At 47.9% G+C, this 14,115-nt stretch overlaps 1 protein-coding gene across 4 annotated transcripts in view; it reads left to right on the top strand.

Annotated features, from left to right (window-relative positions):
• Nucleotides 1-14,115, top strand: part of REV1 (REV1 DNA directed polymerase) — a 339,104-nt gene that overhangs the window by 213,169 nt on the left and 111,820 nt on the right. For all 4 annotated transcript variants that reach the window (XM_030201417.1, XM_030201416.1, XM_030201418.1 and 1 more), the window contains exon 12: nt 9,304-9,423. In XM_030201417.1, coding sequence (XP_030057277.1) covers nt 9,304-9,423 — 120 coding nt within the window. The remainder of the gene's footprint in view (nt 1-9,303; nt 9,424-14,115) is intronic.

Genomic DNA, 14,115 nt, shown 5'->3' with positions numbered 1-14,115 from the left:
TTAGCAGTCGTTCTTTTAAAGTAGTACATCTATTTCAGAATCTCATTCCATCTCTTGTGGGGTTCAACAGTGATCAGTTTTAACACCACTATTGTTAAATCTATTTGTCAGTCCATTGATGTTGCTCATTTAGTTCTTGGGTAGTAGCTTAAACTCCTATGCAGATGATTTCCTTTTGATTCATTATGTAAATCTATCAAATATTGATTTAACCCTTTAGTGTCCAATGTTCCCGTAATAAGCCATATGGGAACAGATTGATGGGAACATTGGACACTAATGGGTTAAAGCCAGTCAGGACTGTCTCAGTGAGGATGCCAGTTGGCTCTCCTAGCATCATGTGATATTAAACCCCAATAAAACAATAACTTACTTGATAACGGGTCATAGTCCTGTGCCATCCTTAATTCCTACATTGTTTGATAGGCAAATTGTTCCGGTGCAGTATTTTAAATATCTAAGTGTGATCATAGATTCTGCTGCCTCTTTGAATGATCAGATATCTGATGTAGTAAAAAAAAAAAATCTCTCTATCACCTGTGACAATTATGCTGTATCAGAAACGCTATAGATAAAGACTCCTTACTTATCTTAACCTATGCCTACATTACAACACGTTTTGATTACTGTAATATTATTTATTATTATTAAGCTTAACTTAAAACATTTACAAACTATTCAAAACATGACTGCCCGTAATATCTGTTGAGCCTCAAAATATGATAGGGCCACGCCTCTGACGTCGTCTTTACTGGATCCTGGTAGACTTAAGAGTAAAATTTAAGGTTCTCATTTTGACATATAAAGCGCTTCATTCAGCTACCCCATCTTACCTTGCAACCTTAACTATTCCATACACACCATCGTGAACGCTCTGTTCACTTACAATAGATTAGTGATCCCGCCACCCTCAAGAGCTAGGTGAGAATCCATCCGTGCTTCAGCCTTTTTCTTTTTGTCCCCAGCACTGTGGAATTCCCTTCCACAATCAATTAGGTTAGAACAATCATACCCTCTTTTCTGTAAAGCTCTGAAAACGTACTTTTATCAAGCAGTTTTTGAAATACAACATTATTTGAGTAGGAAAACCACACAGGCAGTGGCGTAGCAAGGGCGGGGCGGTGGGGGCGGTCCGCCCCGGGTGTCATCGGGTGAGGGGGTGCTCCGCTCCCGCTGCTCTGCCTTTAAATTTTTTTTTTTCGAAGCGCTGGAAAGTGGCAGGCAGCGCGCCTCGCGTCTGCCCTGCTAGTAAAGAAGATCTCGCTGACGTCGTCGCCCTTCACACATTGAGTCCCGCCCCCCTCTGAGGCAACTTCCTATTACCGCGAGGGCGGGTGGGATTCAATGTGGGAAGGGCGACGACGTCAGCGAGATCTTCTTTACTAGCAGGGCAGACGCAAGGCGCGCTGCCTGCCACTTTCCAGCGCTTCAAAAACAATTTTTTAAAGCAGGACAGGGTAGGAGAACGGATCTCAGGTCGGGTTGGGGACTCAGAGGGGAGAAGGGGATTGGGGGTGGGGGCGCTCAGAGGGGTGCTTAAAGGGGGGATTAGGGAGGGTGGGCGAGCTCAGAGAGGGGAGAAGGGGATTGGGGAGGGGTGGGGGAGCTCAGAGGGGTGCTTAAAGGGGATTGGGGAGGGTGGGAGAGCATCAAGGAGGGGAGAAGGGGATTGGGGAGGGGTGGGGGAGCTCAGAGGGGTGCCTAAAGGGGATTAGGGAGGGTGGGAGAGCATCAAGGAGTGGAGAAGGGGATTGGGGAGGGGTGGGGGAGCTCAGAGGGGTGCTTAAAGGGGATTAGGGAGGGTGGGGAGCTCAGAGAGGGGAGAAGGGGATTGGGGAGGGGAGGGGTGGGGGAGCTCAGAGGGGTGCTTAAAGGGAGTTAGGGAGGATGGGCGAGCTCAGAGAGGGGAGAAGGGGATTGGGGAGGGGTGGGGGAGCTCAGAGGGATGCTTAAAGGGGATTAGGGAGGGTGGGGAGCTCAGAGAGGGGAGAAGGGGATTGGGGAGGGGAGGGGTGGGAGCTCAGAGGGGTGCTTAAAGGGGGTTAGGGAGGGTGGGCGAGCTCAGAGAGGGGAGAAGGGGATTGGGGAGGGGTAGGGGAGCTCAGAGGGATGCTTAAAGGGGATTGGGGAGGGTGGGAGAGCATCAAGGAGGGGAGAAGGGGATTGGGGAGGGGTGGGGGAGCTCAGAGGGGTGCCTAAAGGGGATTAGGGAGGGTGGGAGAGCATCAGGGAGGGGAGAAGGGGATTGGGGAAGGGTGGGGGAGCTCAGAGGGGTGCTTAAAGGGGATTAGGGAGGGTGGGGAGCTCAGAGAGGGGAGAAGGGGATTGGGGAGGGGAGGGGAAGGGTGGGGGAGCTCAGAGGGGTGCTTAAAGGGGGTTAGGGAGGGTGGGCGAGCTCAGAGAGGGGAGAAGGGGATTGGGGAGGGGTGGGGGAGCTCAGAGGGATTCCTAAAGGGGATTAGGGAGGGTGGGAGAGCATCAAGGAGGGGAGAAGGGGATTGGGGAGGGGTGGGGGAGCTCAGAGGGGGTGCTTAAAGGGGATTAGGGAGGGTGGGAGAGCATCAAGGAGGGGAGAAGGGGATTGGGGAGGGGTGGGGGACCTCAGAGGGGTGCTTAAAGGGGATTAGGGAGGGTGGGGGAGCTCAGATGGGTGCTCAGAGAGGGGAGAAGGGGATTGGGGGGGGAGGGGAGTGCTCAGATGGGAGAAGGGGTCTGAAGCTGGAACTGGGGTCTGACATGGGGGCAGGTGGGAGAATGGGTCTGGGGCTGAAAGGGGGGGGATGCAAGGCATGTGGTGGATGAAGAGGACTGGAACTGGGGGCTGAAAAGAGGGGGCAGAGAGAGAGGGGACAGATCCTGGATGGAAGGGGGGCACGTGAGGGAGGGCAGACCCTGGACGGATGGGAGAGGGAGGGCAGACGGATTGAAGGGGCAGAGGGAAAGGGCAGATGGTGGGTGGAAGGGGATAGAGAAAGAGGGCAGACTGGGGCAAATGGTGGATGGAAGGGGCAGAGATAGAGGCCAGATGTTGATGGAAGGGGGAGAGAGATATGGCAGACTGGGGCAGATGGTGCATGGAAGGGGCAGAAGTGGATGGAAGGGAGAGAAGGCAGACAGTGGATGGAAGGGGCAGAGAGAGAGGGCAGACACTGGATGGCAGAGAGAGCGAAGACAGATGCTGGATAGAAGGAAGACAGTGAAAAGATGAGGAAAGCAGAAACCAGAGACAACGAACTGTAAATATATATTTTTATTTTTTTGCTTTAGGATAAAGTAGTATTGTAGCTGTGTTAATAAATGTTTATAATAGAACATGTAAATAAGGTAATCTTTTTATTGGACTAATTTTAATACATTTTACTTTCGGAGAACAAAACCCCCTTCCTCAGGTCAGGATAGGACACTGTAACAGTACTATACTGAATTGACCTGAGGAAGGAGGTTTTGGCCTCTGAAAGCTAAATGTATTAGTCCAATAAAATGATATTATTTGTTTTATTTCTATTTGTTAATTTGTAAAGTGGTGATTGGTATTTGTTAGTTTTTTTCAAATTTACATCTGCTGTCTTTATATTTTGCACAGTACTAGAGGACATTTTCTGTTTCTGTGGTGTTGCATTGTATGCAGAGTCTGGCATCGGGGGTTCAGTTTAATTTTTGTCTAAATAGAAAGTTTATGATTACTTATTCTATAGTGGATTAGGGTGTATCTATTTGTGAAAAAGACATGGCTTTCGGTTGGCATTGACTGTGCAGGATCGACGATCTGTACTAATCTGTCTGTTTTTGTTTTACAATAGGTGAATTGATGTTCTAGTGCTCACTGTAGTGTTTAAGATGCATTCCTTTTCCTTGTGTGACTCGTACAAATTACTGCTTATGGTATGGTAGAATTGCTCTATAGGTCCTGAGTGTTTTGTATTCTCGGTATGCCTAGTACTGGATTTCGGGGGGGGGGGGGGGGGGGGTGTTAAAAAATGACCGGCCCCGGGTGTCAACTACCCTAGCTACGCCACTGCACACAGGTATGAAAAATGCTTTACACTGCACAAGGAGACAATAACATAGACAATCATTACATCAGTCATACGCAATTTCTAAAGATTTGTGTCTCCTTGTCCAGTATGGAAGATCTGTCTGTGCTGTCCTATCATATAATGGATTTCCTAGCTTAAACTACATTGTTTGTTGTTGTACATTTTTGATGTGTAAACCGTTCTGGCTTGCTATGCAATAAGTGACGGTATAGTAAACAAATGATAAAGCCATAGCAGTGAGTTTAAATGAATTCTTTGCTTCGGTCTTCACCGAGGAAGGTTTGGGAGAGACACCAGTGCCAGAAATGGAATTAAAAGCTGATGAGTCAGAGAAACTGAATGAATTCTCTATAAACCTGGAGGATGTAATGGTGTAATTTGACAAATTGAAGAGCTACAAATCTACTGGACTGGATTGTATTCATCCCAGAGTACTGATAGAATTAAGAAATGAACTTGCGGAACTATTGTTAGTAATATGTAATTTATCTTTAAAATCAAGCGTGGTACCGTAAGATTGGAGGGTGGCCAATGTAACGCCGATTTTTTAAAAACGTTACAGAGGAGATCAGGGAAATTATAGATCGGTGAGCCTGACGTCGGTTCTGGGCAAAATGTACAGACTATTATAAAGAACAAAATTACTGAGCATATTCAAAAGCATGGATTAATGAGACAAAGCCAACATGGATTTAGTGAGGGGAAATCTTGCCTCACCAATCTATTACATTTCTTTGAAGGGATGAACAAACATGTAGATAAAGGTGAGCCAGTTGATATTGTGTATCTGGATTTTCAAAAGGAGTTTGACAAAGTACCTCATGAAAGACTCCAGTGGAAATTGGTCATGGGTTAGGAAGTAGTGGCCTATTGTGGGTTAAAAACTGGTTAAAAGATAGAAAATGGAGAGTAGGATAAATGGTCAGTATTCTCAATGGAGAAGGGTAGATAGTGGGGTTCCCCAGGGGTGTGTGCTGGGACCGCTGCTTTTTAACATATTTATAAATGGTCTAGAGATAGGAGTAACTAGTGAGGTAATTAAATTTGCTGATGACACAAAGTTATTCAAAGTTGCAATTTTTCACAATCCTCTTGAAATTTAACAAGAGGACCTCTTGACACTGGGAGACTCGACACTTAAATGGCAGATGACATTTAATATGAGCAAGTGCAAAGTAATGCATGTAGGAAAGAGGAACCCAAATTATAGCTACTTAACGCAAGATTCCACATTGGGAGTTACTGACCAGGAAAGGGATGTAGGTATCAATGATACATTGAAACTCTCTGCTCAGTGTGTGGCGGCTGTGACTAAGGAAGCAAATAGAATGTTAGATATTATTAGGAAAGGAATGGGAAACAAAAATGAGGATGTTATAATGCTTTTTTGTATCGCTCCATGGTGCGACCACAACCGAATAGTGTGTTCAGTTCTGGTCACTGCATCTTAAAAAAGATATAATGGAATTAGAAAAGGTACAGAGAAGGGCAACGAAAATGATAAAGGGGATGGGACAACTTCTCTATGAGGAAAGGCTAAAGTGGCTAGGGCTCATCAGCTTGGAGAAAAGACGGCTGAGGGGAGATAAGATAGAGGTGTATAAAATTATGAGTGGAGTGGAACGGGTAGATGTGAATCGCTTGTTTACTCTTTCCAAAAACACTAGGACTAGGGGGCATGCAATGAACCTACAAAGTAGTAAATTTAATGACCAGAACACAATATTCGAGGTGCGGTCACACCATGGAGCAATATAAAGGCACTATAACATCCTCACTTTTGTTTTTCATTCCTTTCCTAATAATACCTAACATTTTATTTGCTTTCTTAGCCGCCGCAGCACACTGAGCAGAGGGTTTCATTGTCTCATCAACAGTGACACTGAGATTCCTTTCTTGGTCGGTAACTCCTAACGTGGAACCTTGCATTCCATATCATCATGCTGATCAATCCATAGACTGGTGGGTTGTGTCCATCTACCAGCAGGTGGAGATAGAGAGCAATCCTTTTGCCTCCCTATATGTGGTCATGTGCTGCCGGAAACTCCTCAGTATGTTCTCTATCTCAGCAGGTGGTGGTCACACATAGCAGCAGCTCTGGCTAGGTCTCCAAGCCTAATTTTTAGGTTTTGTTTAGTACCTGGGGTTGAGGGTTCTTTTTGAGCAAGTGCAAACCTGGTGGTGCCAGGTCCCTCCTTTTCTCCCCCCTCCCGCTGGCTCCGTTTAAAAAAAAAAAAAAATTGGACGTCCTTTAAGGGCATTTATTTCAACGTTTATATCAGCGTTTATTGCAGCTGCTCACTGGGACACCAGTTCGTTACAGCTTGGAGCGAGAAGCAGGTAATTTTTACCTTTTGTAGCGGCAGGGGGTTCCCCGATCGGTCTCCACGTGGCCTATGGCGTCGGAGGGCGAGGGCGCGAAGAATCGCTCCCCAGACCGCGTGTGCGCATCTAGCAGGGATGCGGGGGTTTCAAAACCTGAATCACCTTTTTTGGGCGTCAGTTGGGAGGCCGGTCAGTGTCCCGGTTCTTCCTCTGGTGCGGCGGTTTTTCCCACCATAAACGCCCTTCCCTCGCTGCTCGCCCCCCCCCCCCCCCCCCCCCCATTTTGGCCGGCCACTCTGCTCGGACGGCTTCTTCATGGGCCGCCCTCGAGGTGGGAGACGTTAATGCTATGGTTGCCCTTGATTCGGGCGACGGCAAAAAAGCAGCCAAAGTTAAGCGCCGTTCTTCCCGCACAGCTCCTTCTCAGAGTTTCGCGCCGGACGCCATTTTGGATGCGCAGCATGTTTCTCCCCCGCTCTCGCGAGCGCCGGTTGAGGGTGCATCTAGGGCCGTGGCCCAGGCTGCAGAAGTGCACAGTCTGGGGGGTTTCTCCCCTGAGTTCATTTTGCTGCTCCATCAGGCTTTCCTGATAATGTTCTTTCCATTAATCATAGCTGATCAATCCATAGCCCCTCCCAGATATCTGTACTGTTTATATTCTGGTTGCATTTCAGGTTTAGCCTTCAGTTCCTGTTCAGGAGGACTTCGTGTTCAAGTTTTTTCAATTGGATTCTTCAGGAGTTGAGACAATTTTGTGTTACAGTGAGCTGCTGCATTCCTCTCCCCTCCGTTTTACGGGGCTGGATTGAGACCTAAATTCTGCCGGCGCTCCCTCCCACTTCGGGCGGCTGTAGGGCAGCTTTGTACCCCTCCCGCTTCGGCGGTGTTAGGGTCAGTCAGCTCCTCCCGTGGTTGCGGTTGCAGGATAAGCCAGATCCCCCCGCATCGGCGGGGTGGTGTCCCTCCCCCGCTCCGCGGGGATGAGCTGGACGGATTCCCCTCCCCTACTTGTGTGGGGATGAGTTGGGTTAATTCCCCTCCCCCGTTTCGGCGGTGGTGAGCTGGGCAGAGTGTCCCTTTGTGGGTGTAATTCTCTAAGTGCTGAGTCCTGCGGATGGAGCTTTGATATCGACATACTGAGGAGTTTCCGGCAGCACATGACCACATATAGGGAGGCAAAAGGATTGCTCTCTATCTCCACCTGCTGGTAGATGGACACAACCCACCAGTCTATGGATTGATCAGCTATGATTAATGGAAATAAAATTATCAGGTATGATACATAATTTTACCTTACGTAGCTGTAGTTCGGTTCCTCTTTCCGACATGCATCACTTTGCACTTGCTCACATTAAACGTCATCTGCCATTTAGACGCCCCGTCTCGTAAGGTCCTCTTGTAAATTTTCACAATCTTCTTGCGATTTAACAACTTTGAATAACTTTGTGTCTTCAGCAGATTTCATTACCTCACTGGTTACTCCCATCTCTAGATCATTTATGAATATGTTAAAAGGCAGCGGTCCCAGCACAGATCCCCTGGGGAACCCCACTGTCTACCCATCTCCATTGAGAATACTGACCATTTAACCCTACTCTCTGTTTTCTATCCTTTAACCAGTTTTTAATCCACAATAGGACACTACCTCCTATCCCATGACTCTCCAATTTCTTCTGGAGTCTTCTGTGAGGTTCTTTGTCAAACGCCTTTTGAAAATCCAGAAACACGATATCAACTGGCTCTCCGTTATCCACATGTTTGTTCACCTCTTCAAAGAAATGTAATAGATTGGTGAGACAAGATTTCCCCTCACTAAATCCATGTTGGCTATTAGGCTCATTTTCAAAAGAGAAAAGCGTCCAAAAAGTGGCATAAATCTGCATTTGGACATTTTTCTCACAAAAACGTGCAAATTGTTATTTTCAAAACCAATTTTTAGACGTTTTTCTGATCCACAGTGGTTTTGCTGTCTTACAGAAGTGATGAATATTTGCCCCCGAAGAAAACTAGAACTGATGGTTTTAGATTGCTCTACTTCATTTATAATGGACAAAGGGCTAAGACAGCTATGTCAGAAAGCTTTTTTTTGTTGACAAAAAAAGACTGCTGCATTGGAGACAACCTTTGATCCTTTAACACAATTGCATTTTGCACTCCATGATATAATGATGATTTAGAAAATTGTAGCAACACTGCATAAAGCCCTTTCATTGGGAAGCTTTCTTGCGAGTCTGGGGCCAGTATCTGAACCCTGCCATATAGAGCTGCAGTCTGACATTAAAAACTTGACTTGCACCCTGGAGGTTGCCACTTTGTTCATGTTATCTGGATTTTGACCTCTGAGGGTGGGGGGTGTTGTATTTCAATAATAGTTATGTCAAGTTGGATTGTTGATGTTGGAGGGCATAGTGCCTGTATTCCATATGTATTGAGTGGTTTAACTATACTATATTGGAAAAGGGTAATACAAAATTGTAAAAGAACACAGAAAAGAAAATACATCTTCTTTTCACCCATTTTTCACAAACATGTGGGCTCTTAGAAATTACATTTAAAAGACACAGATTTTAAGGAATAGTCTGTTTCAAGAAATTACAAGTGTTCCTAATATAAGGTTTTCTATCATAATTTTATTTTTCACAATTATTTCAAGCACAGTTTCCATTGAATGACTATCCTAAACAAATTCTGTTTATGTAGTGGAATAATTTTAGTTTATGCTATATATGTGCCTTGCTGCTTATACTCACTATCTATGCCATTATCTTGTCAGTAAATAGTTGCTATCGCAGCCAAGATCACTGTAGCAACTACTAAACATCCCATTACCTTGCAAAGATAGAAGTCATAAAATCACATTTTTGGATTAAAAAAATAAGTTTTACTCAGATGTGTTCTTAATTTTAGTGTTTATGAGTTTTATTTTGTTTTTATCTATTAGGATCCAATATTCTGCTAGCCAGAATGGCAACCCGCCAAGCTAAGCCAGATGGACAGTATCATTTGAAGCCAGAAGATGTGGATGATTTTATTAGAGACCAGCTAGTTATTAATCTTCCAGGTAAACTGTCTGCAATTTTCTTTCATTGTAATAGTCAGCTAAGTATAAAAAAATAATGATTGTGAATAAGATTTAAAAGAGAGAACAATACAATTAAGCCAGGTTATGATTATATATATCTGGGAATTTGGGGGGATTTTATTCATTCCCGCAGTGGCGTTCCTAGGGGGGCTGACACCCGGGGCGGGACGTCGATGCGCCCCCCCCCCCCCCCCCCCCCGGAACAGTGTGACGCCCCCCCATTGGCGAAAAACCCGCCGACCCCCCAGCGAAAGAACCCCCCCCCCCCCGGGGGCACGCCGCTGGGGGGGGGGGGTGCCGCGCGCCTGCCGGCTCTTCGTTTTCATGCTCCCTCTGGGAGGGACCATGAAAACGAAGAGCCGACAGGCGCGCGGCACCCCCCCAGCGGTGTGCACCCGGGGCGAACCGCCCCCACCGCCCCCCCCCCCCCTTGGTAGGCCACTGCATTCCTGTGCCTAAATAAGACATCAGAGGGCCAAGATGCTGCAGATGGAAGGATTTAAGTTGGTGCAGACAGCCTGCTGCTGTTGCTGCCACCAGCAAAGAACTCAGGCATGGGATGAACACAGAGGATCTGTATTTAGAAAGCGGATGGTATGAAAAAAAAAATCTTAAATGGATTGGATGGCGACTCCGGCTGTGAAGAACTAAGGTTGGTGCTGGGCAAACTTTCTAGGTCTGTGTTCTGTATATGGCATTTCCATTTAGGATGGGCTGGAAAGGGTTGAAATGGCAATTTCAGTAGCCGGAACCAAGGATGGTGCTGGGCAGACTTTTATGGTCTGAGTCCCGCAAATGACAAGACGGATTCGGATAGACTGGAATGGGCTTTGACAGCAACTCCAGTAGTTGGAACATAAGGACAATGCCAGGCGGACTTCTATGGTCTATGTTCCAGGAACACCAAAGAAAGACCATGATAAAGTATGTTTAAAGTAATTTTTATTGAGCAACAAGGTGAAAAACAGAGCAGCAAACAACGACATCTGAATGGTCAATATGCAGCAAAGTACAATTTGGTCATTAAACAAATGAAAATTTCCCTGCCAAATAGACAACCCCCTCCCTTTCACTTCGACAGATCCCCATAGTACAAGGAGAACTTACAACTAAAAGTCCACAGAAAAATCAACCAGTAAGGATATGACTGTGGGCTACTGAGGTTAAAGACAGCCAGAAAGGATCCCAGGTGTCCTGAAACTTGTGGCCCATGAGAGAATTGAGGTCTTGAATATAGTTCTTCTCCACTATCAAAAGATTAATCATCAGACAGCACCGTATTTGCACTGTCAGTAAGTATTGTGGGAGAAAGTTAGTGCTGCAATATGAGTTTTAACACCAGCAAGAGAGACCAGCACAGAAAGCATGCAAAACCCTTCCTCATGGGATGAGGCCAAGGGAAGGTTCCAAAAAGTAATCAGGGTGTGTATGCAGCAGGGGTTTTCCAAATGGTATGAATAAAATGAACGATATCCTTCCAAAGAGACACTATTGGCGGGCAGGACCAGAACATACGAGCCAGAGTTGCGTTGGAAAAACTACACTTAGGGCAGATAGCATCCGGTCACAGCCTCAGCACAAAAGCTTTTTTTGGCGAGATATAAAGACTCATCAACACTTTGTACCTCATTTCCTAGTAAGTGACATTGTCAGTATGAGAGTGAAGATTCTAAGGCTTCCAACAAATTTTTCCTCCTCCAGAAGTTGATCCATCTAAAATTATCGAAATCTGCGGTTAGTGTTAAAAAAAACTGCCATCCGGCCATCTGCGCAAAAGTAGTTTTTTTAGAACTCCATAGAACCTAATGTAAATCAAGAGTATAAATATGGCTGACAGTCTCCCTATAAGGGGACAGTCTGAGACTAGAGGTTGACCTGCATCACCATATCAAAGATCTCCCCATAAGAATATTTAATTCCATATCATCAAGCTGATCAATCCATAGACTGGTGGGTTGTGTCCATCTACCAGCAGGTGGAGATAGAGAGCAAACTTTTGCCTCCCTATATGTGGTCATGTGCTGCCGGAAACTCCTCAGTATGTTCTCTATCTCAGCAGGTGGTGGTCACACACAGCAGCAGCTCTGGCTAGGCCTCCAAGCCTAATCCTTAGGTTTTGTTGAGGCCTGGGGTTGAGGGCTCTTTTGAGCAAGTGCAAACCTGGTGGTGCCAGGTCCCTCCTTTTCTCCCCCCTCCCGCTGGCTCCGTTTAAAAAAAAAAAAAAAAAATATTTTTAAACGTCTTTAAAGGCGTTTAATTCGACGTTTCTTTAAACGTTCATTGCAGCTACTCACTGGGACACCAGTTCGTTACAGCTCGGAGCGGCAAGCAGGTAATTTTACCTTTTTATAGCGGGCAGGGGGTTCCCCGATTCTTCTCCTCGTGGCAATGGCGTCGGAGGGCGAGGGCGCAAAGGGTCACTCCCCGGATCGCTGGAGCGCTTCTAGAGGGGATGCGGGGGTTTTACAACCTGATTCGCCCTTGATGGGTGATAGTTTAGTGACCGATGAATGTCCCGGTCGTTCCTCCGGCGTGGCGGTTTTTTCCCGCCATAAACGCCCATCCCCCGCTCCTCGCCTCCGCCATCTTGGCCGGCCACGCGGCTCGGACGGCTTCTTCAGGGCCGCCCTTGAGGTTGGAGACATTAATGCCATGAACGCCCTTAATTTGGGCGACGGCACAAAAGCGGCTAAAGTTAAGCGCCGTTCTTCCCGCGCGGCTCCTTCACGGAGTTTCGCGCCGGATGCCATTTTGGATGCGCAGCATGTCTCTCCCCCGCTATTGCGAGCGCCGGTTGAGAGTGCATCTAGGGCTGTTGCCCAGGCTGCGGAAGTGCACAGTCTGGGGGGTTTCTCCCCCGAGTTTGTTTTGCTGCTGCATCAGGCTTTCCTCATGCAAACGCTGCCCCTGCTCCCTCTTCTGATAAAGAGGTTGAGGTTCCCAGAGGTAAACGCCCTCGGGTTGATTTCCAGGCCTTGGAGGACTTTTGTCTCCTCCGATGTAGATGAGGGCAGCGTGTCTGAGGTCTCCCAACGATCCTTTGCGGATTCCTTGGAGGAGATAGATCCCCGCTCGGATGGAGCGGATGACCCCTCTGCAGCGCGGCTTTTTAGCCCAGAGGATTTGCCCAACCTGTTGTTACAGGCCATGGACACTTTGAAGATTTCCTCTCCGGAGGACGTCTCTCCCTCAGCCCCTGTTGGCTCTGCCATTATGCTGGGGACGAAGCGCCCGCCTAGAACCTTCCACGTGCATGATGCCATGCACACCTTAGTTGCGGCTCAATGGGATGTCCCGGAAACGAGCCTTAAAGTGGCTAGGGCTATGTCCCGCCTCTATCCTTTGGCTGTGAGTGAACGTGAGGCCTATCTGTGGCCTACCGTGGATTCTTTAATCACTGCGGTGACTAAGAAAACGGCGTTGCCGGTGGAAGGTGGCACGGCCCTAAAGGACGCCCAAGACAGAAGATTGGAGGCGGCCTTAAGGTCGTCCTTTGAGGCAGCTGCTTTAAGTTTGCAGGCCTCAGTTTGCGGCTCCTATGTGGCCAGGGCGTGCCGGACTATGGTGCAGCGGGCTTCCCCCTCGGATCATTCCTTGAGGGCTGATTGGCCGGCCCTGGAATCGGGCTTAGCCTATTTGGCAGACTTGCTGTATGATGTCTGGAGAGCCTCAGCTAAAGGCATGGCTCAGACAGTCTCTGCGCGGCGGTGGCTTTGGCTGAAACATTGGTCTGCTGACCACGCCTCTAAATCCCGCCTGGCTAGATTGCCTTTTAAAGGCAAGCTGCTCTTTGGGGTCGAGCTGGACAAAATCGTGACCGATCTCGGCACGTCTAAGGGCAAGAAATTACCAGAGGTCAGGGCTCGGGTTAGTACTCATCCCGATACCTCCAGAGGACGGTTGCAGGAAGCCCATCGGTACCGCCCGGGCAAGTCGGGTTCCTCTGCCCCCTCTTCCTTCAAGAGGAATTTCTCCCCCAAGCAGCATTCCTTTCGCAGAGACCGCCGTCCCGGAGGTGCTCCCTCCGGTCCTCCCCCAGGGTCTCGTACCCAATGACGGGGCCTTGGTCCACGCCCCAGTGCAGATTGGAGGACGGCTGTCCTCGTTTCTGGGCGAGTGGACCACTATAACTTCAGACGCGTGGGTGCTGGAAGTCATCAGAGACGGCTACAAGCTAGAGTTCTGCCAACCCTTAAGAGACGGGTTTGTACTCTCTCCCTGCAAGTCTCCGGTCAAGCTGTGGTAGTGCAGCAGACCTTGGACAACCTGATCCGCCTGGGTGCGGTCGTTCCGGTGCCAAAAAATCAGATTGGCAAGGGACGTTACTCCATTACTTTGTGGTTCCAAAGAAAGGAGGTTCTGTCCGGCCTATCCTCGACCTCAAAGGGGTCAATCGGGCCTGGAAAGTGAGGCACTTTCGCATGGAGACTCTCCGCTCTGTTATAGCGGCAGTGAAGGCAGGAGAGTTCTTGGCTTCCTTGGACATCAAGGAAGCGTACCTGCATATTCCCATCTGGCCTCCTCTCCAACGCTTTCTGCGTTTTACAGTCCTGAGACGACACTTCCAGTTCAGAGCCCTCCCTTTCGGGTTGGCTACTGCTCCGCGGACCTTTTCCAAAGTAATGGGGGTCATAGCGGCCTTCCTGCTAAAGGAAGGAGTACAAGTCCATC

This window comes from Microcaecilia unicolor, chromosome 4 (genome assembly GCF_901765095.1).
Source record: "Microcaecilia unicolor chromosome 4, aMicUni1.1, whole genome shotgun sequence".
Classification (NCBI taxonomy): Eukaryota; Metazoa; Chordata; class Amphibia; order Gymnophiona; family Siphonopidae; genus Microcaecilia; species Microcaecilia unicolor.
Note: the sequence above shows the minus strand (reverse complement) of the source record. Positions and strands in the feature narration are given on the sequence as shown.